Here is a 21,586-nt window from a genome sequence, read left to right as displayed (position 1 = left end):
CATTAGACAAATACCAATGTTTCCCCCCCAAGTTGATGCTCTTATGCACAAAATGTCATAGAATAACACATAGGCCTACTGTAGATTATTTCATACTGTAAGTATTGTGTTTGTATTGAAGATGCACATTTTGGTATTGAGAGATCATCATGAAATTGTCCCAATATAATCATTGACACTGTATATTGGTTCAAAAGTATTAAAAAAATGCCCATGCCCACCCCCCCAAGTTGATGCTCTTCTGCACAAAACATTATAGAATAATGTCATACAGATTATTTCATACTGTAAGTATTGTGTTTGTATTGAAGATGCACATTTTGGTATTGCTATTTTATTTTAAAGGGCTAATAAGTGTTGTCCTGATGTCAGAATCTGCTTGCTAAGTCAAGATTGTAACTGATGATAATCAAAGCCTTTTCACGTGTGCCATGGTCATTTTTCAGATAAAAACATACATTCAGCTTCCTTCTTTTCACGTTAAACTTTAGCAAATGTTTTGCCATTTCTGTCCACCAAAACGCCTGAGAAAATAGAAGTGAGTAATGATTCCGTAAATCATATTACAGGAATTAATAAATTACCCTAAATTCTACTGGTCAATAGTGCAAATACAAATTTAAAAAATATTATAATCTGGTAGTAATTTCATTTAATTAGGTCACAAACTTGCTAAACCATGTCAGTGTTTACATACATAATGAGTGGGAGAGGAGGGTTTCAGAGCACACATTCTCTATTTGTTACAGTCTGTTTATTACTCTACATCCTCAGGATATTTTTTTTTCTTTGAGCATTTAAATACAATATTTATTTTCCCTGGATTAGCTGAATCAATATCTCATCATATATTCATGTGTATTTCTTGCAAATTTGTAAAGTACTGTAGCAAAAATGCTGTTTGTTCGTGAAATATTACATTCAAAATTCAGTAAATATTGGACAGTACCCAGAAAAGATGTTTTACATGTGTAATAAGCTATGATGTCATGAAACACTTTTTTGTAACTGTGATAAACCAGAAATCTGCACTTGCAATTTGGGAAATGAAAGAGATCCTTCGCTGTACGTACATTGATATGATGTATGATGAAAAAAAGCTAGAGCTATAACACTCAATTGCAATTTTATATTTCCAAAGTTTGTGATGAATCAAATGATTCTTGCTTTCTTTACAGTATTTTGTGATCATGTCCTTGCATTTCTGAATAAATGTGTTGAAGTGAATGTAAGCACAATAGCTATTAGGAGTAAACTTAATATTATTACTTTACACCAGGAATAAGCAACCATGTGCCATGGAGTGCAGAGAGTATCCAGGTTTTTGTTCTAACCTAACACAACACCAGGAGACTTCACTGATTAGTTCCTCCTCTCTGGTTGAAGTTGTACTAATCAGTGAAATCACCCGTTGTAGTTTTGGTTGAAATGAAAACCTGCATACACTCGGCTCTCCATGGTACATGGTTGCCTATTCCTGCTTTATACAGTATCACAAATCCTTCTTCAGTCCTGAACATGCTGCCCTCATAGCTCATCCTTCTTGCACTCTCCAGCGTGAATCAGTTTCACTGTGTCCGAAGGTCTCACCATCATCCAGGCGTACTTGCACAGGTGCTCCTTGTTGCAGTCCTTTTGCCAGTAAATGACGTTCCTGCGATTGAGGTTGGCGCCGGCGCAGGCGTCGTACCACCAGCCCCCTCCTGCCACCCCCTGGAACTCCAGCTTGGCACAGTTCTGGAAGTAGTTGTCGTTGTCTCGGTCTTTAGTGGTGAATTTCTGGTTGTCGTGCAGGTAGTTCTCTGTGTCCTGGGTGAGAGCGTCTACGGCCGTGCCTTGAAACAACCCCAGTCTCAGCCTGTATGCTGATCCTTCATCCTCCACCAGGAACGGGTCATACTCGCCCAGCTTGGTGATGGCATCTCTGTCCACTAGTTTCACTCCCAGCGTATAGTGCCCAGGGCCCCGGGTGAGCTGATGCAGGTATTCGTTCCCCAGCCAGTGATCCCCGGTGAGGACCCCAAAGCCCTGCCTGTACTCAGCCCAGGTCCGGTCGAAGTTCACGCTGCTGTTGACAGTGATGTGCTGCACCACGGTCCAGCCTCCCTCTTGCATAGCACAGTAGGCCAAGATGGGGGAGTCACCTGGCTGGATCAGGTACACCCCATCTCTGGCCTGGCCAGCAGAGGTCATCAGCATTTCATGGCAATCCCTAGGCAGCACTGTTGGGTAAATTAACACATCAACCGTAACTCAGGATGCTATATTAAGCATTGAAATTGAATAATCTCAAAGTAATGATGATGAGCAACTGTATATTGAATTAAGTTCAATTAGGGCATTATTTATTAAACATCCATTAATATCATGGTGATGCAAACACATTTTAACTTGTCTTTCCTTTGCTTGTAAACAATGAGTTAGAACCATAACAGTGCTTCCAACACAGTTTCTCAATGTCTCCCAGATAAGCACAGTAAAACATTGATGTTTTGCCAAGCCATTACAACTGTTTGTTTGACAAACTGTGTCACTATGATAAATCACCCCATGGACATAAGACTTATCATAAATGAGTCAGTAAGCAGTTTGGGTCCACAGCATGAAATTTGACCCACACCCCCCAGGAGAATCCAAACAGAATGAGATCAGTGATAAAGTGATATCATCTGTGATGAGGACATACAGCAGTTCAACGCAATCACAAGGGCTTTCTCTCACACCAGGCACACACTGTACCTTATTATTATTTGAGTATGGAACATAAGTTATTCACATTTAATTTCTTCAACGTAAGCATTAAAACATAGTACAATTTCTGCACAGGGACAAGAAAGTGAAAGTCTACTCATGCAAATATACCTCTCATTCCATGGTTGAGGACCAACTTATGTTCCTCTGGTGGCAGGAGACTGAGGTTCTCAGCTTGGAGATGCTCAGTGTGAACTCCAGTCAGACTAAGCAACAATGGGAGCATTGCTAGCAGCCAACATCTTTGACACCTCATCCTTTACCTTCCATCATCGTCAAACCAACATTGCTTAGTTAATGACACAGTATTGTAGACTTCATATTGAACTGAATGAACTTGATGATTAACAAAGGGCAAAATTGTATTGAAAATGCAAAAAAAATAGCTAATCAATGCATCTTGAAACACACTCACCTTCAGTGGAGCCACCTGTATGAGATGACGCAGTATAGAAAAATGCTCTGCAGCTGAATCTTCTCCCACACTCCCACTCACTCCACATTGACTGCACAGACTGAAAAGCACTAGAAAGCAAACAAGTCCAGATTGAGAGTCCACACAGGCCTCTACAACCCAGTCACAGCTGGACTTCAGCCTCAGGTTCACATCACAATGGGAGACACCAAACCTCCGCTTATCTGTGACAAGCGAGATTGTAAACCCATATCTCTCCTTTATTGAAAGAACTTCAGGAGTGGATGAGGCTGAAGTCCAGCTGCGACTGAGCCGTAGAGGCCTGTGTAATGGGAACTGCTCCTCATTGAACTCTAAAATCTACTGCTGGCGATCTGTTGGCCTTGTTTGTTTTCTAGCTCTTACTGTTTCATGCAGTTGGAAGTACAGTGCGTATACGCTTACTGGCAGCTCCACAGAAGGTGTGCACACTCAATTTGCATTGCAAAAACACAAAAGCACATCACTGTTGTCTCTTTCCACAGACAAGGGGTAAACAACCTTTGTTTTGGTTTGACAGATATTGAGTACAGTACCAATCGAGGGCAGCCTTTATATTCTTACATTCACAAATGCGTCAGACTTTCTGAGACATCACTAAACAATGCTACACCTATGATTTAGCTGATGATAATTACAACACAGCCTACTTCAGAAGATATTTGGTGATAGAAGAGACAATCAAATAAAATTTCTGACACAATCTCAGTACTTAATGATTTTCCAGTTGCTCTGGCAATTGTAAACATATCCTACTGCACATGTACTGGATGATGTTGCAATGAAAACAGTCAGCACCACAGACATCAACTCAGGACAGATACAAGCTAAAAAGGCACTTTTTCCCCCTATGGAAACAACAGCAGCTCCTTTTTAAGAGTCCATCACTTGAAATGTTCTACTGTAGCTTCTTTTGAACTTTTTGAAGCTGCTACCAGAGGGGAATCCATTATCTGGCTCTTCATTGCCATCAGGTGAGTTGTGACAGGAAGGAATCAATGGCCTGGGGGAGAAGGATGATGAAATTAAGACTGAGACTTCTTTGTGTGATAAAATTCAAAGCAAATAATGACATCATTAATGCTCAATTCATACATACAGCACACACCTTTGCATTGTCCCCTGCAGTTCCTGGAACAGACTTCAAAAAAGGGTCCTGGTGCCACAATTCTAATAACTGCCGATTGAAGACTTGGAAATTTCTGTAACAAAGTTAAATAAAAATGGTACGACAATGGTTGTGTATTTTCAACTTCATCTTGTGCCAAAGATTGATCTGTAATGGGTGGGGGGTAGTGTTATATGGGTGTGTGGTTGGGGGATCACAGGGTTAAGTGTGATTACTGTGTCAGGATGTTAATATATTAATAGGTCGAGTGATTGTACAAAGTGATTACAGTATTCTTAATTGTTTATTAGCTTTTATTATAGCATTTTATAATGTTGTTAATTGTTGCTATGTTGTTTATTGTGTCCAAAGGTTTTTGCTGCTTTGACAATTTCACTTGGATTTCACTTCTACTTCTTACAGCTCAAAGTAAACATGCCAACACTTACTTATCCAGTGGATTAGTTGGTCCACTATAGCCACTTGCTCTAAGCTCCTCCCACCAGTTTTTCAAAACTGAATTTATCCACTTTAAACCAACTATAAGATACCTGTGATAATAAAAAGACAACCTTGATTTATTAGTATTTCTGTAAATATTGTTGCATACTTCTGTTTGTATATTCTGTTTAGTTCTGTAATAGTTTTGCTGCATAGTGTTAACAAGACGATTCATTGCAATGGGATACTCACTCCTCATATGGATTGGTGAGGACTTTCTTGACTAAAGGGAAGAGGTCAACACAGCAGCCAATGGTAATGCTGGGAGAGTCCTCAGTAATGCTGTAGTGAAAATGAAATTAAAGCAACTTTTACTCCACTTGTAGTTAATGTGACTCCAACTCTTTCAAAAAAACGTAAGTCGCTCACCTTTTAGTTATCAGTGGAAGAAAATCAACAAACACACCAGTGTCTTGGATTCTGTGGAAAGAAAGTGATGTCATGAAATTTTTGAAATTTGAGTACACAGACCGAATGCCAAATGGCTGAAGTCAGCTGAAAACCATCGGCTACGTACCTCAGGAAGTATGTCAACAATTCTCCGACATTTCTTTGCCACAACGTTAAAGCCACTTTCAGTCTCAGATTTCTTCCAAAGAGCACGTTGGTCATTGTGCTGTGATCCCTCGCGAGCTGGAAAGCATTGTTCGGTTGAGATACTTTTACATGCATATTAGTGCCACAGTAAATCATAACACAGCCACCACACAAAGACCAGACACAAGGTCTGCACTGTGAAACTATTTCTGACCTCTGTGAGTGTGAAGCAGTCAGTGTGTTGGGAACCGGTTCTACCAGTCTTGTGATTATTATTGACGTTTGGTGGGAACTCCCAAGGGTCCATATCGAATATCTCCTGTTGCACGTCCTGCATGCAGGTCACCTCATTCTCCTTGTTGGCCGTATCGTAAGTCCTCCCAGACCCAGGCTGCTTCTTCCGAGCCACCGTCAGATGATGAGTCTTCCTCTTACATGATACTACCCGCTTCACTCTGCCAGGGTTGTTGCCAGACCGACCTACTGTGCATCTGGGTAGAGAGAAATCACACAACCATGCCTACATACTTTTTGGAAATACTTACTGTATAATGCAACCATAAAATCTGACCTACCTCTTTTTGTTGAACTCCTCCTTTTTATCATAATCCACCTGCAGAGAAGAAAATAATCATCAGTTATAAAAATGCAGTGAACATGATGATGAGTAACAATTATTTGTAGCAAAGGAGTTCCAGCACACAGTGATATGTCTGTGTATTTAAGTCGGAGGATTGTAATGGCTAACACAGCTCACCTCCTTTGTGTTTCTCCCATGAGAATAGCTCACTTTGTACTGGACCATATCCTGTTGCAAGGCATCGTCAAGATTTTGATACTCTCCCTCTTCACTGTTAGAGTCCATTACAGACCTAGAAAAAAAGTAACTCCATTTCAATCAATTTATAGCAAATTACTATGGATAAATTACCTATATGGCTTGGAGATATCCTGAAAGAAAATGTATAGCCTACATACACACACACACGCACACACACACACCACTTGCCAGTGCCATCAGTCAACATGCTGATATTAAGAATTAATACCACCAGAATAATATGATTTTTGCCTTTATACAATTTATTAACCACAGCATTTACATTGCATTCTATTATATCTTTAAAGTGACATTAAGATGTTAAGGCAGTCTCCCAAGTCTATAGACATTGTGAGAGAAATCATTTAAAAGAGGAGAAAGTTTTCAAAACTACAGAGATGAGCCTGTGCTGCGCGCTAAACAAAGAAAAACACAATTACCCACAATCCATGTGCCCATTGTTGTTCTTTAGTACAATGACGTAATCAGGAACTACTCTCGAGCCAAACAGTTCAATGTGATGTGAGTATTTCCATTACTTGAACATTAATTCACGTTAAAAAATGTCGCGTTTGGTTGTGGAGGACCGTCGCCTTATTGCCTATCGTTTTCTCAGTGATGCTCAGAGATTAAATGAACAGCTTTCTATAGTTCGGCATTAGCATAACGTTAGCTAAGCTTAACTTAATAACAAGCCGTAATAAGATGCAACCTGATGTCAAAACCAAGACGCGCTGGTGCTACAGCAGGTTATATTGTGTTAGAAATTGTCTCTTATGAAGCATGACAGCAACTCCAAACACAACCTCGACACTTAAGACAAATTATTAGCATAACGTTACGTTACTGTATCCGCGGCGGCATTCAGTAACGACTCACCTTGCTTTCCTCTCCTATCCAGAGGTGATGATAGTAGAGTTAAACTAAACGTCTTTCTTTATTATTTGAGACGAGTGCCGACTAATCAAACAGCCAATTTCAGCTGATGATACCACCCAGACAGACAATAAAGCATCCCATTCATGTACATGAGTGCAGTGTGCACCCTCTAGTGACTGTTAAGATGCTGTCGGTGCAAAATTCAAATCCAAACACCTCCTCAGAGCAATGGCCTAGACCAGTGATTCTCAAACTTTTTCATATCGAGGACCCCTAAAATTTAGTACACATTAGGGCCATGGATGGACCCCCATTTGATGAGATTTTGTCTCTCTGATCCACATCAGAGAATTTTTTTATTGTTAGATTTTGTCCAGAATTCCCTATCTGTATTGTAGGTAGTGAGATAACAGTGAAACCATGGCCAAAATAGTCTTTTATTCTACATTATCTAATTGTAACTTCTTGTAAATTAAGTAATGGTTAAATGTAACACTTCATCAATTTGCTGTGGACCCCCTGAAGGACCCCTGGTGGTCCCCGGACCCCACGTTGAGAACCACTGGCCTAGACCAGTGGTTTTCAATCATGTGCCATGTTTTAAGTTAATCTAAAACACTACAGCGGCATCATTTCACTGATTAGCGCATCTTCAAACAGAGAGGCGGTAATCAATCAGTGAAATCAGCGGCTGTAGTGTTTTGAGTGGAATGAAAACCTGCATACACTTGGGCTTCGATGGCACAAATCACTGGCCTAGGCAGTGTCTGTAGTATCCTGATCAGTGGGGCATAATAACCATATATTTCAGCTGTTTACCCAAGTACTTTTGATATGAGGCAAGCTGTGGCCTGTTGGCTGATCTATGTTCTAGTTGATGACACTTGTTCACTAAGAAAGCACTACTTCCCTGAATGCACAATGAAAAACAACATCAGCTGCTTTTATTGACACATCATCCCTTTCCATGCTGCTCTTGCTGACTGGGCTGTTTTGTCTTTGCTGTTTCATTATTCTGGATGGCTGATTTAGATTTCCTCATTAGAGAGTCATTGCCACTGGCCGTTGTGTCACCTGGCACTGAGGTCAGACAGCTTATTGGGGGGCTTAACATCATCTAAAAGTGACAGAGTCCGTTGATCCACCGTTTCATGAAGTCAATATCATGTGATGTTTGATAAGAGGGCTTTTAAAATCATGTGATTGCAGTAACAGAAGTGTGTTGTTGGTTGTATCGCTGCTGGTTATATTTTCTGTGTGTGTGCGACTACTTCCCCCACCAGCATTGTGCTCCTGCAGTCCAGTGTTAACATGGTGCCTGTTTATGCTGCATGCTATGCCATGTTAAGCCTTGCACCTGTACTGGTGCTTGGTGTTCCTCCCATTTGGATCCAGCCAGAGCAGGTGCACCTCTCCTATCCAGGTAGGTATTTGATCTGTTTCCATCAGACTCTTGTGTTTTCATTTAAGGAAACTTTTTTCCCCTTTCCAGTATTATCCAGGTCATACAGATTATAGATTTACAATAACGTGTAAAAGTGTTGATATATTTAGAAAGTGGAACTCTCTGTTACTCTTCTGTATACTGTGGCTCTGCAACAGGTATGGACTGTAAGTATGTACAGTAGGTCGCAGTCGCACTAGTTTACTTTTAAGTCTTTTATCTTTTGTATCTCTTGTCTGTATTTTTGCACTTTTTACCTTTACTGTATTTTTATCACCCTGTAAAGCACTTTGAATTGCCCCAGTGTATGAAATGTGCTATACAAATAAAGCTGCCTTGCCTTGCCTTGCCTTGCCTAGGTGATACAATATATAGCCTAGATCCTCATTTGAAAGCAAATTATCATTTCCAATACCCCAGTAATCTTTGTATCAATTCAGTGAGCTGTGTTATTCATATACTGTAGGCAGGTAGGCGACTGAATAGCCCAGTGGTTAGAGAGGTCTTCAGTGGAAGGTCTCAGGTTCAATCCCAGCAACAACAACTCACTGAAACTCTACCTGCTCACTCTTTCTGGATAAGGGCACCAGATAAATGCCCAAAATGTCATAAATATAAAATCAGAGTCAGTGTAGCATACAAATTCAGAGGTAAACTAAATGCATTCTCAGTCATTTTTTATGGTAGTTCTTTAATGACTTGCGTCTAGATGGATACCTGGCCAATAGTCAGCTTAACTCTCCAATGGTGGTGATGTCTTGCCAAAGGCAAGATGAAAACCACTGCTCTTATGCAATGTCAGCTTTTTTGTGAGTCTCTTGGCTTTTTGTTGTCTCTTGGCTTTCATGCGTACATCAGTAAGTGAATCCAGTAGTTCTGTCTGATCAATCTACATCAATGATTCTCAACCTTTTTCATATCAAGGACCCCTAATTTAGTCCACATTTGGGCCACGGACCCTCATTTGATAAGATTTCTGAGAATATCTGAGAATATTTTATTGTTAGATAAGATTTTGTCCAGAATTCCATGACTATCTGTATTGTAGGTAGAGAGATAACAGTGAAACTATCATCAAAATAGTCATTCTTCTACATTCTCTACTTCTTGTAAATGAAATGATGGTGAAGTTTAACAATTCATCAGTTTGCTGGGGACCCCATGGAACCCCCTCAAGGACCCCTGGTGGTCCCCGGACCCCACGTTGAGAACCACTGATCTACATCATTCTCTGAATAATAGGCATTTTCTTCTCTAGGAGTCCCAGGCTCCATGCAGGTGACTTGGACCACCTTCAATGAGACGGAGAGCAAGGTGGAGTACGGCCTGCAGGGGGGTCGTCTCTTTGAGATGACTGCCAAAGGCGGCGCTACTCTGTTTGTGGACTCGGGAGAGGAGAAGAGGGAGATTTACATCCACAGAGTCACTCTCACAGACCTCAAACCTGCTTTCTCTTATGGTGGGTGGGGCTTTGATGCTTTTTTCTCTGGGCTTGTCATGACAGCTCACCATACAAACCAGTACAGTGTCTTTCCTCCCCTGTGTGAATTTTAGTGTACCATTGTGGTGGCGATGAGGGCTGGAGTGATGTGTTCTCCTTCACTGCTCTGAATGACAGCACTAGTTTCAGCCCCAGGTTTGCTCTCTATGGCGACCTGGGCAATGAGAACCCGCAGTCTCTGGCCCGCCTGCAGAAGGAGACTCAGATCGGCATGTACGACGCCATCCTGCACATAGGTATGTGGCCACACTGACAGAATTATTAAACTGTTAAACTATTACTGAGTAAGCAGTTAAAGGACTACACTGACCTTTGGCCCGTTGGTCGCCTCACGCAATATGTGACGAGAGGATTGGCACCCAAATCATCTCTGTGTCTCCAGTTGATAACTCCAGTGTGCACATGCTTTAGCATGCAGTATGTTAAGTAATCATAGGCAACTAGCATTATTCAACGTATGAAGATAGACCATTTTAGTAATCCAAAATTGGTATTGATTTTTATTCTATGGCCTGTAGATTCATAACTTCTATAACACAAAATCTCAATCTTCATCATTAGTGACGTTCATTATGAATCAACAGTGCAGAAAACTGTCTGGTTAACTTTGCTCACTTCATATGTAAACAAAACAAGTTACACTCAAAGTCTTGGGGGAAGTTTTAGAATAGGGGGGGGGGGGGGGGGTCGGTCCATATTTGGTTTCAAAACTGAATACGGACTAGAAAGTGAGTTTTAAAAGCCAGAAATCTCAGCACCTGGTGAAGTAATCAACCCTATCAAATCCACACAAATTTGTTATTGTCTTCAGTAAAAGTACATATTGCACCTTTAATATATAATAATTGTATACTATGATATTCTGATCAATATGGTTTTGTGTTTTACAGGGGACTTTGCCTATGATATGCATGAGGTATTTCTCTTTTTTTTCCCCAATATCATGAACTCTCATCAAATTGGTGCCTGGTTAAAACTTAGTCCTGAACTGGGGAGCCATTGAAAGCAAATTCTGTCATCAAATTCTTATACTCTTAAAGCCATCCAGATATTCCCTTAATTCCACAATGACAGATGAGATTAAGCCAGTCCACCTTTCTCCACTGTCCCCTTCCCCAGGCTCCCCATTATTTATTATCAGCACATGGAAAGGCCCTCAGTTGTGGTTAAGACACACAGCTTATGATTAGCATTACTGTGAAATGCCATAAGCCTGTGGTGAAAGACTAGAATTAGGGTCATGTCACCCAAGTATTTCATGAATAAAATAGGGGCATTTAAAACCCCAAATTCTACGTCCCAATAACATATTTCCTCATCTGAAAACATCCCAGCTGCCATCTTTGATATTCTAAGGACATAACCTAGTGTTGGATGACAAATATCAGCCAATATAATTTCCCTGAAATGAGATTTTAAATTGCTGAGTTCCTGCCCCATTCATGCTTTTTCTCAAAAATGCTAGATGCAATCAGCAGACGACTGCAAAAATTCATCGCCATAATTCATGCTGTGTTTTCAGCTGGAATGTCCAAGTACATCCTGTGGCTTCATTGATATTATAAATAGAAAAACAGAAAAAAGGAATTCTGTCTGAAAGGTCATTAATGGCTGTGGCAGCTGAAGCCATAGGGGCAGCCATGGACCGCAGTGTGTTTTTAAAAGCTCTGTAGCCAGCATTAGGATATCTAAGAAATAATCGCTTCTGGTTTCTATGAGGTTTATTTGGTATGCCTATGGTGCATTCCTGAAACTGTCTGGAAAACTGACTTACTGGATTCTTACAACAAATTTGGCTGAATATCAGTGAATGGAGAAAAATGACACATTCATTCCTGTCAGCGTTAAACTGAAAGCCTGTGTAACGGTATTACAGTATCTGAGGCATGATGTTTTAATGGCACTGATGATGTTAAATGATACTGTTCCAGGACAACGCCAGGATCGGAGATGAGTTCATGAGGCAGATCCAGTCCATAGCAGCCTATGTGCCCTACATGACCTGTCCAGGGAACCACGAAGCTGCATAGTAGGTGGAACTTAAGTGAATGTCTCTCTCCCTCTCTTCTATCTCTGTTTGCTCCTCTCAGTGTGTATTCATAAATGAGCTCACGTTCTGCACAGACAAACACACGTGCTGCACACATTCGGCACAGCAGTGTTCCTTAAAGGTGACAGTGTTATGAACAGTTCATAAGCAGTGAGTCAACATGGAGGCTATCTGTCTGTCTTCTGCTCCCTATTAGCTAATGTTCTCCTCTTCGTTTACATTTTGCGCCACATTCCGCACAGGTCACGTACGATCAGTGGCAACACTATTATTAACGGGCTTAGGGCAAAGACGGCGGTACATGCTGTATTTCATATTGGTGAGAGAGACTTGCCAGACACCCCCCCTGACAAGATAGATTCACAACCGGCTACTGTAAATGTGAAGTGTGTGTGTGTGTGTATGAGGGGGGGGGGTGTGAAGCTCAGAAAAACAACCTTTCTGGTCAACCACAGTTTTTCCACTGTAGAAAACACTTTGGTCTGTCGAAAGCTATTCACTGTACCATTGGAACAGATGGGAGCTATTTCAGTCTCTAAAGGCTGGAGCGGTGTCAGGAACCACCAACATCTAAACAACTCGACGCTCTCCAAAACAAACATTTAGCTGAGTGGGAATGATCAGTTCCCTATCTGTTTTTCAGGCCCCAGAGACAGTGACTGGTGGTGGGAACTCTGTCTGTCTGCAGTTTGAGTCCTCATTGCCAAAATTCTTCTTAACAGTTAGGCCTTGGAAATTTTCTTTCTCATTGAGCGGACTGATTTTTGTGTGAGAGTATACAATGATGAGAGACAGGAAAGTGAGAGGTGCAAACTGTAGAGCCAGGATCCAACCCCATACACTTACAGCTACATTCTGTGTGTACTTATTATAGCAGACACCAGTGCCTTTCTATTGTACATTAGAATTAAGCGGCATGCTGTGTATTGATATTCTAGCACTGTTCATGTTCATATTGTGTCATTGTCTCTAAAACATCATTATGTCCCCCAGATGCATATGTTGAGCCATATATGTTGTTACCAGTGAGCTTCAGTCACTGGTATTTTGATCAAGGTTTCCAACCCAATGATAGACTTGCACAGAGAGAACAAACCTCAACAGACTCAAGAGCCTCAGACATGCTATATCCTGAGGATCAGCAACTAACTTATCCTAAATTCCAAACCCATCTGCTAGACTTAGTTGTGTGTGTGCGTGTGTGTGTGTGTGTGCGTGTGTGTGTGTGTGCGTGTATGTGTGTGCGTGCGTGCGTGCGTGTGCATCATGGAGGATATAAAACTGCCTGATCCCACACCATAATATTTGCAGGCCCCTGGTATCCTCAGACAGTCCTCGCCTGGCCTTAATTAAGGAGCTGCTAACAGTAGTCTGTTTTTCTTGGCCCTGCATCCTGACATAAGAACCTGATATCAATAACCAGCTCCCTGCATTACATAACCAGAAATCCAGCTCCTCTCTCCCTCTCCTATACCAAAATTTGTGTTTTGCTCTGTGGTACTGCTAAGAATCCGAATCTCCCAGCAGCTGGCCTCTGCTTGCTCTCGCTCTCTCTCTTTCTGTATGTCTCTCTCTCCCTCTCTCTGTCTCTCTCTCTCTTTCTATCTCTATCTCTCTGTCTCTCTCTTTCTCTCTGTTTTTTTTCTGTATGTCTCTCTCTCTGTATGTCTCTCTCTCTCTCTGTATGTCTCTCTCACTCTCTCTCTCCCTCTCTCTCTCTCTCTCTCTCCCTCTCTCTCTCTCTCTCTCTCTCTCTCTCTCTCTCTCTCTCTCTCTCTCTCTCTCTCTCTCTTTCCAACCTCAAAACCTAATGGGTAAATGGCAATTGAAACAGGCCTGACCACAAAAGCAGTCAGTCAGCATTCCTGCAGGATGAGACCAGCGGGTCCACATAAGATGCTAAGGCCCCAATCAAGACCGTCTTTGTTCCCCAAGCACAATGTATGGCTCATCGGGCCCGCAGAGGGAATGGGAAGTAACCGTTGCCATTTGAAACAATGGCCTGTGATGGGAGTTGGTGATATGCTTCCTGCAGGCTACACTGGTTCCTTTAATTTCTCTAACTGCCTGGATTAAGTGGCTATCTTGTGGACTCGAAGCTCATCAGTTGATGAAAGGGCAGATTTGATGAGGAGGGAACGGTCTTGTTGGTTCGGTTTAGCAGTCAGTTTCGTCCGCATTGAATTTGACATCCCCAAAGCTTTGGAACATCCACCAGATTTGTATCTCAATCTTATTTTTATGGAAAAGCAAACACACATGGAAACGAGCACGCTTGGGGTTACAGAGAATGACTCACATGTTATGTTACACTCCCTTAATGCAGATTAATGAAACAAATAAGATTATCATATTTGGAGTCAATCAGATTTTCCGCTGCCGAGCCGAGAAAAAAGGTTTTTTAGGCTGCTGTTGACTTTATTTCAGTCTAATCCTCTCCCTAAAGGCATGCCAGATTATATCACTCTGTTTGGCTTCCTATTTCCTAAAGAGTGTGTGTATTATTTTACTGAATACAAAAATATGTTGATGGAGGCCCTGGGGTCTCGTGTCCCACAGTGTCACCAGGTAACCTCATGTCTGCTGGTTCCCTTCCTAACCACAAGATGGGAGTATGAACCCAGGAACGTATGCCTGTTCCTTCAGTGCCTCGGTCAGAACCTGTGGCTCTGTAGTTGAGAACTGGAGAATTACTTTCTCAGGAGCAGATCTCACTCTGTGGCTCTATTTTAGGTTGTGTGAATTGTGGGATTAAGTTAGGATATATCATAAATTATAATCATTCCACGTAATGCGTTGTTGTTAATGACAGCATGATTTTAGTTTCAATAGATTAATTAAAATTACAAAAATATATTTGATTTAATTATGGAAATTTAAATTATGGCTATTTATAGGGTTGAGGATTAGGATGATATGGAATTATATCTGATGTATAAGATATTAGACACTATAAATTATAGGAAAATGCTCAAGATGGACATAAAGAGAAGCTGGGCTCAACACCATTCTCCTTAATTTTGCAAAGGCAGTGTTGAATGATCACAGCTCACAAGCTGACCTGTGGCCAATTATACTGGCCTTGGTCATTTAATCCTGACCTGAAGGTCCACAGAGTCCACAGGTCTCATTAACTTTAGACTTCTTCAGCAGTAGTAAATGTCTCTCTATGATCCTCCTTTCCTCAGCCTGTTCTGGGCCTTTGACCTCTGACCCAATTGTTCTTTAGTTACCCCTAACCCTACATTAACCCTGTCACATGACCTTCAGAGCCAGCATCAATGCAGGGATCTGCACCCTGCCTGGCTGCTGTGCACCCCCTTTCTCTCTCTTACATAAGATAGGAAAGCAATCATCCCCATCTCTTAGCTGTGTTAATGGGCCGGAGAGAAGATTGGCTCCCGCTTTTATGCTGAAATTAAGAGCCGTAAAAAGAAACAGACTTCTGGATTGGTGTGAGGGAGAGCTTTCCTAGAAAGAAAAAAGGCCTTTTTGTGTGTTGTGTGTCAACAGAGGTTGCGCCAATTGCACTATTTGGACATTGGCATATTAATGGGTCAATGAGGATAGTGGTGCTCTTTTAGATGCAGGTGTGGGGTCTTTGGGTTAGGATTGTCTTGTCTTAAAGGAAAAATCTTTGTCCTGATCTAGTGAGTCTGGTGCAATGTGTTGGTGTGGATAAATACTGTAAAGCAGTGGTGAAGGTGGTGGCAGATTGGATTCATTGCAGCAAGCATCCTGTCATACCTGGGGAAGCAGCCACTGATAGCCTGCTGCAGCAGGGTAACTGGTGCATAGTTTCTCTGAATATCTGAAGACTGGCTGCATTCAATGCAATTTTGAAGGAGATGTCACCACCACAGTATGATAGCCATCTCTAATCCTATGATCTACTACCCTAAGTCTGCTGACCAGTTCAAATGAAAACTGAAGAGGGACACATAACAAAAGAATGGCACCAAAATTAGACAGTAATTTTAAGAATGGCAGGTTCATTACATTTTATAACCAAGCTGCCGATTATGTTCAATGTATTCTGAATGGATTGCAGTCTAGCTTGTCTATGGTCTCTGGTGTAGGCACCACAAAATGATAGAGAACAGAGGTCTGTGTTGCTAATTGGTATTTTTCAAGGAACGTAGATTGCACAGTCAGTCCATCTAATTAGCTTTCACTTTCTCTCGGTTGTGTTTGTTCACAGCAACTTCTCCAACTACAGAAATCGCTTCAGCATGCCAGGCGAGACTGAGAGTCTATGGTACAGGTAAGAGAGGAGAAAAATATTGGCTTATTAATATTACATGATATTTGAGTTATTTAGCAGTTGCTATAATCCCGATGAACTTTGAAGTGCTGAGCTTGGGTTGGTGAAAGAACCACAAACACTTTTTGTCAGTGGAAGAATACTCCACATCAAAGGTGGATGCTAAAGTCACACACAGTGCTAGGAAAGAACAATCTTTTTTTTTTCCAACAGGGGCCCCATATAAAGTATCATGTGAAAGTTTACCATACCTCCTACTATATTTAAGTAGCCATTAATGAGCTGAAAATGGCAGCCCAGACGAATTGGCAGCAGAGGAGAGTAGAGCTCCCCTGCATTAGTTTAGGTTGCCTCTCCTATCTGAGGGACACAGGGACTACACAAAGGAGCTATACATCTGACTGGTTGACTCATAGCCTGCTACAGGCCTCATTCTCTCAGGCGGTAAGATAATACCCTGCTAGACCACAGGCCAGCTGCCCACTCTTCAGTCCCCGGGCCTGGACCCAGACAGGCCTGCTGGCTAAGAGCCCTTCCATCACGTGCACGGATAGTAGGAACAGGGGAAGGCAGAGGCAGAGGACGAAGAAAACCGTACAGCTCATGACACATGTACACACTCTGGGCCTGTCACAAAACTGCCAGCGTCCCATGTCTAATCACATCTAGTCAAAAGTACACCTACACATCTGCTGACCGAAATGATCGAGACACGCAAGTGTGAGTTAATGCAATAAAGTGAATCATTTGATCTGGCATTGTAATCAAAAGCAAATTAACATGCCAGTAAAAAAGTTGCATGGATTTTGCACAGCGGTGATTTACGAGAGTATTTTTCACACTCTCTGGAAGGAAAAATGGGGTCTGTGCTTGCTTATCGGTTGAATTTACGCATGCTTCCTTTAGTGGGTCAAGGCTGTGTATCATTTTAACGATGTGTATCCACAGCTGGAACCTGGGGTCAGCCCACATCATCTCCCTCTCCACTGAGGTTTACTTCTATCTTGAGTTTGGCCAGGACCTCCTCTTCAAGCAGTATGAGTGGCTGAAGAAAGACCTGGAGGTTAGTGACCACACCGGTTAAATCTGTTGTTTTTGGCTAAGTGCTCCTCTTTCTTGCCTACACTCTCACATGGATATGCAGCACACACACACACACACACACACGCACATTCACATGCTCACAGTCCTCTCTCCCTCACTCTCTCTTTCCACTTTCACTCAATATCAAGTGCTCTATCATCTCTCAAAATAATTTAATTCTCTCATCATACATAACACCTGTTTCTTGTTCTCTTCCAAAAGAACTGGCTGAACTTTGTCTCCCTTTCTCAGTCTTGCACACATTTACATGCATCTTCTGTCCCCTCCTGTCCTAGGAGGCTAACAAGCCAGAGAACCGAGAAGTGCGTCCGTGGATCATCACCATGGGACACCGACCCATGTACTGCTCTGATGACGACCAGGACGACTGCACCAAGTTTGATTCCTATGTACGTCCATCAGAGAGGAGCTCATCATACTATTAGTGAAAAGATTACATGTGATCAGTTGGTACTGGTGTACAGTACATTGTTGATCTTAGATTGCTCTCCAGAAGGTAACAGTGATTGAACAAAGCATGTCGCTGCACGTATTGTGTGGCGAATGAGGACAGATGCACCCAGTGCCATATATGGGGTATACTGTATGAAACTCAGGTAGAGGCTGACAGGTAGATGTAGAGGGACATATACAAAGCCCAGAAAGTCAAGAGAAGCTCTAAGTCTGACTGTGTAAAACAACACTGGCGCCTGTTTATTCCTGAAGTGCAGAAATTTCTGTTGTGACTGCACTCGTGATAGGAGACATTTTACTGCAAAGCATAATCATTATCTTTCACGTAATCGCCGCTATTTACCCAACACGTTATTATTTGCATCGGCCAAGCAGGAAAACCTATATCATTATGTTTACACATTGGGTAAATCACCTGCAAAGCACCCATGGTTTACTTTGCAGTGTCTTGGTGGATATGTGAACAGCATGTCTGCATTGTTCAAGGTTTTACTTTATTACGTAAAGGCATTTGCAGGATTTGTTTTCTGCTGCGCTGCGACACTTTAATTGCCCTTGGTAGCAGACCTGTCACGTCTGTGGCAAGTTGGCCGGTCCGCATCGCAAACCTTAAGCACGTTGATCTGGTTACGCCGTTATAATCACTGCAATTTGGACCAAATAGTTTCCATTTGGACCTATTGCTCTCAGCGCTTGGCATCGCTGCTGAGTGAGGCTGGCATGGGCATGATGGGGCTCCACCAGGTAGTGTTTCAGATGTTAATGCCAGGTCATGCTGTCTCTCACTCTCTGTTTTATGTCAGGTCCGGCTGGGACGGAAGGACACCAAACCGCCAGCCCCTGGTCTGGAGGATCTATTTTACCGCCACGGTACGGTCCCTGTTTGACAACCAGCTGTGTGCAGTTAATGGGTGTTTAGAATCACAAATTTGCACGCTCAGACAGAATAATGTCCCAACACTTGAAGAGAACAGAGCAACCCAAACAAATCCTTTATTAAAAAAGCAGGCCGTTGGTCTGGCAAACATCCCAACTGTCCTTATCCAAATGTTTTTCCTGTATTACATTTCTCCAGACTTGTTTGTTGCTCTGAATCGTTTAGCTGGTGGTGAAAGCTTTTGGTTGCACTCATCTTAAGATCTCGTCGATGGCTGGGAAAATTAAATGGGCAGAGGATGTGAGGAACGTTGTCAAGAGAATACAACAAAATGTGGATTATACAACAAAATGTGCTTTGTTCTTGGTCCTTGAGCTGTGTTGTCGGAGTTATTTTTTCTATATCTGCACACATGGGAGGTTGCCATCTATCATGAAATGTCTTTCCCAGGAGTGGACTTGGAGCTGTGGGCACATGAGCACACGTATGAGAGGCTTTGGCCTGTCTATGGTGACAAGGTCAGTTCCTACATTCTTCTTCTAAATTCATGACATTTTAATATCTTCCAGTCTAAGTTTTGGATCAGTGAAAGAGACTTGCTGTCCTTTTCTCTCTCAAGGTGTACAATGGTAGTACTCAGCAGCCTTATGTGAACCCCAAAGCTCCAGTGCACATTATCACAGGCTCCGCTGTAAGTACACTCACATCAGTGTGTTCAGGCATTGTAGGTTTCCACATAGATCAATTCATGAATTGACCTCAGCATCATCAAAAACAATGTTATGTATTATACACCGTCCGCTCTGTGCAGCAGCTGGTGTGCCCCTCGAGTATAGTACCAGCTGTTCTGTTGGTTAAGTGTTTTCTGATGTGGCAGTCAACAGCGCAAGGCATGCTTCGTCATCCCACCGCAGATGGATTAGTCACCGGCGTATCAAAGTGCGGCTAGGCACACACCAAGGCAGAGCCACAGTCGTAAATGTCACACGGGGCCCAAGAGAGGCGTGCGGCTCACCGCTAACGGAGCACAGGGACGATGCCGTTTAATCGCTGTGTGTTCCACTCCAGGGCTGCAGAGAGAAGACCGACCGGTTCAACCCTAACCCCAGAGAGTGGAGTGCTTTCCGCAGCACAGACTACGGCTACACCCGCATGCAAGTGGTCAACTCCACCCATCTTTACCTGGAGCAGGTCTCTGACGACCAGGTGAGCACACATGAGAGCACATGTACACAAGCACCATGTTACCTCGGTGAAAGAATGTATTTACAGGTCAAAGGCGAGTGTCGTTGTTCAAGTAAGAAAGGAGACTTTTCTCTGTGTTTCAGTATGGCAAGGTGATTGACAGCATCTGGGTGGTGAAGGAAAAACACGGCCTCTCTGCCTGGCTCTGAAGACTGCTACGGCAGGAGGAGTTAACCCTTAAATCAATCCACCAGACAAAATCAACATATCCACTCAGAAATGCACTTTAAATCCCAATCACTCTGCACTTTATCTGTTGCTGTTAGACCAATTATCAACTAATAATGGAAATTTATGGTATTCCATGCCCACTCTGTTTTACCTGACTGTAAGATCACCATATGATGATCAGACAATTGTGTATTTGTGTCTGTTTTATTACTTTTTGATTTTTTACTTTTTTTTTACTCTACTCTTTTTGCTTTCATGAAATGGCCAGAATAGGACAAAAATATATTGTCTACTGAAGAACTAATGTGAATATAGATGATGTAGGCAGATTACATAACTATGCAATTTGCTTGTAAAATGCTCTCCTAAACAGTGTTCTGTAAACAGGGCATCAAAGTTTGTTATAGGTCTCAATAAATCCTGCTTTTTCTACGCATCCATCTGTTGGGTTGTTCCTCCAGAAGCATCACTGTAGCAGCAGTGGTATCTCAGAGAAAAGAAGAGCTCCTGTCACTGTAAATGTATCCCAGGTCACCTCCACTCTGCCTGAGTAATGGACAGTCGGTGAGCACCAAGTCCCATTGTATCAACATTCAGAGCACATTTTCCATCGTGAAAACCTGGAAATACACTTAGACAGATCAGGTCTCTTTCATATCGCTCTATCAAGATGACAGATTCTTCATTGGCAAATCCTATCAGGACACTGAAAACTCAGTCCACTTGTCCATCTTTACAGCTGTCAGGACCTGAGACAAAAAGGCAGATGGAGGCCCAGGCCGACACAAAGGCCTGTTAGGTAACTCGGGGATACTTGTGGTTTGGACAGATGCGGTCTGGGAGAAGGCGCTTTTCCCAGAGGAGTGTTGCTCACGCCATGACTCACACCGCTATGGTTGTATTAATTCCTAATAGCAGCATGCTGCCTCTGATGACTACTGGCACACAACCAGTGTGGTTCTCTGTGTGTGTTTGTCTCTGTTCTCAGTTGTCAAACTGGCCTTTTACGCCAAACTCTAATCATCACACTGCATAATCCTGTTGACACAAATGCAGTATACATATACAAAGTCAGTGATTCCATAACAATCCACTTACGGGTTAACATACAGTGTGCTTTTTGGCGGACACTTTTATCCAAAGTGCCATGTTATATGTTAAGCATTTTTCAGGAGAGGCATTTTCCAGGGTTAAAGTGGCAGTGTAATGCCATTCATTGTACAGCACCATTCAAAATACACAAGCTTTATAGGATAATAATATAATGATTATATATAATCATTATGTAATGATTTATTCGCCAAGTACAGCAGAGAGACTGAATATTACAGCAGTTTACACACTCAAAATGTGTCGCAGCTTGTTAGCTAAAGGAGGCCGAGGGTGCTTGTCCAGAATGTAGTCAGGCATCAGTAGCATGTCTGTGA

The 21,586-nt window shown here is 42.2% G+C and overlaps 3 protein-coding genes across 4 annotated transcripts; 1 reads left to right on the top strand and 2 right to left on the bottom strand.

Moving 5' to 3' along the window:
- Positions 1 to 1,454: 1,454 nt before the first annotated feature.
- On the bottom strand, positions 1,455 to 3,235 carry LOC139643716 (fibrinogen-like protein 1-like protein). The gene is made up of 3 exons (XM_071518952.1): positions 3,167 to 3,235; positions 2,863 to 3,014; positions 1,455 to 2,222 (listed from the first exon to the last, which is right to left on the bottom strand). Exons 2-3 carry the CDS (start codon positions 3,005 to 3,007, stop codon positions 1,528 to 1,530), a joined length of 840 nt encoding a protein of 279 aa, XP_071375053.1. The 5' UTR covers positions 3,008 to 3,014; positions 3,167 to 3,235; the 3' UTR covers positions 1,455 to 1,527.
- Positions 3,236 to 4,083: 848 nt separating this feature from the next.
- On the bottom strand, positions 4,084 to 7,163 carry LOC139643715 (KATNB1-like protein 1). 2 transcript variants are annotated; one of them, XM_071518949.1, is made up of 10 exons: positions 7,051 to 7,163; positions 6,109 to 6,223; positions 5,927 to 5,964; positions 5,566 to 5,842; positions 5,332 to 5,447; positions 5,184 to 5,234; positions 5,007 to 5,096; positions 4,763 to 4,864; positions 4,314 to 4,407; positions 4,084 to 4,208 (listed from the first exon to the last, which is right to left on the bottom strand). In XM_071518949.1, the coding sequence occupies exons 2-10, from the start codon at positions 6,214 to 6,216 to the stop codon at positions 4,176 to 4,178; spliced, it is 909 nt and encodes a 302-aa protein (XP_071375050.1). In that variant the 5' UTR covers positions 6,217 to 6,223; positions 7,051 to 7,163; the 3' UTR covers positions 4,084 to 4,175. The 2 variants fall into 2 exon arrangements, with proteins under 2 accessions (XP_071375050.1, XP_071375052.1); XM_071518951.1 differs by having other exon boundaries at positions 4,112 to 4,236.
- acp7 (acid phosphatase 7, tartrate resistant (putative)) lies at positions 6,664 to 20,568 on the top strand. The gene is made up of 14 exons (XM_071518948.1): positions 6,664 to 6,693; positions 8,334 to 8,473; positions 9,753 to 9,953; positions 10,049 to 10,231; positions 10,886 to 10,911; positions 11,927 to 12,024; positions 16,247 to 16,309; positions 17,258 to 17,372; positions 17,689 to 17,802; positions 18,670 to 18,736; positions 19,194 to 19,261; positions 19,363 to 19,434; positions 19,812 to 19,949; positions 20,072 to 20,568. Exons 2-14 carry the CDS (start codon positions 8,362 to 8,364, stop codon positions 20,135 to 20,137), a joined length of 1,323 nt encoding a protein of 440 aa, XP_071375049.1. The 5' UTR covers positions 6,664 to 6,693; positions 8,334 to 8,361; the 3' UTR covers positions 20,138 to 20,568.
- Positions 20,569 to 21,586: the final 1,018 nt, after the last annotated feature.

This window comes from Centroberyx affinis, unplaced genomic scaffold, assembly GCF_046629955.1.
Source record: "Centroberyx affinis isolate AG114_WGS23_722 - 3 ecotype Tasmania unplaced genomic scaffold, CSIRO-AGI_Caff_v1 ptg000646l_1, whole genome shotgun sequence".
Classification (NCBI taxonomy): domain Eukaryota; kingdom Metazoa; phylum Chordata; class Actinopteri; order Beryciformes; family Berycidae; genus Centroberyx; species Centroberyx affinis.
Note: the sequence above shows the minus strand (reverse complement) of the source record. Positions and strands in the feature narration are given on the sequence as shown.